General features: G+C 42.4%; 1 protein-coding gene across 1 annotated transcript in view; it reads left to right on the top strand.

Annotated features, from left to right (window-relative positions):
* The window catches only part of ESR2 (estrogen receptor 2), a 47,562-nt gene that overhangs the window by 1,068 nt on the left and 42,830 nt on the right, over positions 1-3,664 (top strand). Inside the window, exon 2 of the mRNA XM_007460065.1 lies at positions 1,344-1,516. Coding sequence (XP_007460127.1) covers positions 1,344-1,516 — 173 coding nt within the window. The remainder of the gene's footprint in view (positions 1-1,343; positions 1,517-3,664) is intronic.

The raw sequence follows: 3,664 nt of genomic DNA on the forward strand, positions 1-3,664 counted from the left end.
TTTTTTTTTTTTGCGGTACGTGGGCCTCTCATTGTTGTGGCCTCTCCCGTTGCGGAGCACAGGCTCTGGACGCGCAGGCTCAGCGGCCAAGGCTCATGGGCCCAGCCGCTCCGCGGCATGTGGGATCTTCCCGGACCAGGGCACGAACCCGTGTCCCCTGCATCAGCAGGCACACTCTCAACCACTGTGCCACCGGGGAAGCCCAATAATAACATTTTACAAAGATTGATGGGAAACTATTTAAATGTGGACTTTAGTTGAACTTTCTTAAACTCTAAGGGCAAGGTAATATAATGGGTTATTTCCATTCAATTTGTAATGGGGTTTTTTTGGCTTCTCTGCGCGGCTTGTGGGATCTTAGTTCCCTGACCAGGGATCAAACCCAGATCTTTTTAATGATAATTATGGTTACAGAGAGCAGAGGTAGTATAGGGAGATGCCTGAAGGGGAGATAAATTTCCAAAACAACCAAAGTACTAAGTTATAGCATATTTGATATTGAAATGTATTACTTTCAAATATCGTAAAACTTTGAGAAAGCCGTATTACACAGTAATTTTATTTTTCTTCTTTAAAAAAATACTTCTTGTTTGTTGGTAAAAGAGAATATGAAAATTATAGATAACTTTTTAAAACTAATGTTTTCTCATTCAATGTTTAAAGGGAGAAATATTTTGTTTCTGAGCACAAGTTCTAATCAGAGTTCTGCTAATATCTGGGTAAATTAAACCATAGTATAATTACCTTAATTTATAAATAATCGTACTTCTACTATTTCCTTTCCAAAAGAAACATGCCGTAGCAAAATTAGGAACTAACCAGGTGTTTTTGGTGCCTGTTGGTGCTCCCCTGTGGGCTGTCCCTTCCTCTGTGGAAGCCCTGGCCCTCCCTCTACCCAGCATTGAACACCTTCCTCCAAAGCCTTCTCAAAGGACAGGTACATGTTCACGCTCTCGCCTTCTCTTCTCTCTTCTTCCTCTCTCCCCTTTTCTTCTCCCCACCATTTCCACCCAGACTGGATCTGGTCACTTATTACATTCAAAGTTGTACACCCTGATGGCTACAGCTGGCCATCCATGGTTACTGGTGCTCATCAGCACTGCATGGATGGGCATAAACTTGCTTAACCACTTTCGGGCATCAGTCATCCCAACAGGGTGACTCTTCATAGATCTGATATCAGTAACAAAGGTTTTGCTTGATCAGATTTCTTGGAATATATTTATCACGAACCCTTGAGGGCAAAGAGATAAATTAGGCAATGTTCATGCTGTTCGTTTTTCTAGAAAGGCCCTGTTTTATCTTTAATGCTCTTTTACAATGAATGTTTTCTTTGCCCCTAGAGAGACATTGAAAAGGAAGGCTAGTGGAAGCATTTGTGCCAGCCCTGTTACTAGTCCAAGTTCAAAGAGGGATGCCCACTTCTGTGCGGTCTGCAGCGATTATGCATCGGGATATCACTATGGAGTCTGGTCGTGTGAAGGATGTAAGGCCTTTTTTAAAAGAAGCATTCAAGGTACAAGAGTATTGTTAGCTGCTTCTTTAGTTTTCCACTTTTGCTTTTAAACAAGTTTTCAGATGACCTGGCAGAAATTTCACCTTTGGCCTGCTTTGTACACAGAGTACTTGATGAGCAGTTCAGAGGATCATGTGTGTTTGCGGGTGGGGTGGATTGTTTCAATTGTAGAGTACTTTATCTTTCATTGCAGATCTCTACCCCAGAACCCAAATGGGTCTCACCCCATCATCACCCATCGCCATCTTCTTGAGAGAAGACGTCTACCTACAACCCTTGTGAAGATATAAAGCTTGCAAAAAAATGTGTGCTCATTAGGAACTGCAAAGATTGTTTCTTTGTCTTATGTTTAATATCTGGCATAAGTAACAGTCATGATGGTGGGCTGACTCCCGAGGAAGAGAGAATAAACATGTTTTACGGAAATGATCAGAAGTCAGTAGTTCAACTCCAGTGGTCTCTGAGAATTCATCTAGAGGCATGTCTTGCCCTGAACTAGTGGAACCTCCTTCACAATCCCGTTTCCTGGTCTGGGTTTAGACTATTTCCCTACCCTTCTCCAAATTTCTGCTGGGCTGGGTTTTTGTTTGTTTTAGTGGCCTTTTTAATCAATTTCAAACTGTGCACACCTGGTTTCAAGGCCAGTCAGCCCCTTACCACACACATCCTTGCTGGCCCTAATTTGCTGAAGGCACTTTCCTGCTTACTCGTGCTCTTGGCTGTCTCTCTGCCCCTTAACCCCTCCCTTGCCAGCCCTACTCCCAGACAGTGTCCTATGTTCCCATCTCAGAGCTCCCTTCCCTTTTCTGCCAAGGCCGCAGTGCCTTGTTCTTATCCGGTTAAGGAAAGCAACCTTAAAGCAATTCATAGTGTGCAAGTGGCAAACGGTAATTTACTGAGTTAATTCACCCAATGATAACTCTAGATTAAGAGAGCATTTTACCTCGAGCAGAGAAGCTGATGTAATCCAGAGGGAGGTGAGGGGTAGAATGTTGGTAGATAAGGAATCACCTTCCTCTGAGTCCCCTGAAATTCACCCTTCATAGATGACCACCTGTTTATTCTGGACTCTCCACTTAGTAGCTCTGTGGCTTTACTTCCCAGCCTGTTTGCTCGTCTGTGTAATGGAGATACAGAGTTGTTCTAAAAAGGAAATGAGGTTGCTTATGTGAAAATATTTGGGCAGTTATAAACAACCTGCAAATTCAAGTTATTCTAGTTTTTCTTTTAACTCTTCTGTTTTCAGTTTAGATATCAACGTCTTTTCTTTCTTCCTGGTATTTCTCTTCTAATCCTAATCTCATTTAAACCCTCCTCCTCCAAAATCTTCATAGTTAGGTGGATGAGGGCCCTCTGCCATTTCCAAACTTTTCTTACCGAAAGGAAAAACAGCACAGACAAAGGAAGCTGATGTCATCAAATATTATCAAAATATAAATCACGGTTGCTTATTTTTGCTTTTGCATACACAGAGCTTTTCATTCTATGTTTAACATATTTAGTGCTTAAAATTTTTTGTTTATGATCATTGTACTAGTAGATTATAAGGCCAGGTCCAGTTTCCTGCGATTCATGATAAGAACAATTCAGATTTTCTGAAATTCAGAACCAAACTCTTGATATGATGACAATTCTCTATCTTGTTGAGGTTCTAGAATTTTATCTCCTAAGGAAATTTTGACCCAAAACAACTAACTACATCCTTAAAAAAGAGAATTCTTTTTTTTTTTTTTTTTTTTTTTTCTTGCGTTATGCGGGCCTCTCACTGTTGTGGCCTCTCCCATTTGCGGAGCACAGGCTCCGGACGCGCAGGCTCAGCGGCCATGGCTCACGGGCCCAGCCGCTCCGCGGCATGTGGGATCCTCCCGAAACGGGGCACGAACCCGCGTCTCCTGCATCGGCAGGCGGACTCTCAAGCACTGCGCCACCAGGGAAGCCCAAAAAAGAGAATTCTTATTTGCTGTTTGGGAACAATCTCTGCATGGAATATCTTTCATGATACTTCATGAACCCTGAGACTGTAGCTGCAAACAATAAAACGTAAGTTTCCTATGCTTTCCCCATGTCATTCTTTCCTACTGCATCCGCAGAGGAACTGCTGGGAAAGGGAAAAGGAGTGTCATATCCTAAAAGTGCAAATGGGAAAGA

The sequence above is a fragment of the Lipotes vexillifer genome, unplaced genomic scaffold, assembly GCF_000442215.2.
Source record: "Lipotes vexillifer unplaced genomic scaffold, Lipotes_vexillifer_v1.1 scaffold672, whole genome shotgun sequence".
Taxonomy (NCBI): Eukaryota; Metazoa; Chordata; class Mammalia; order Artiodactyla; family Lipotidae; genus Lipotes; species Lipotes vexillifer.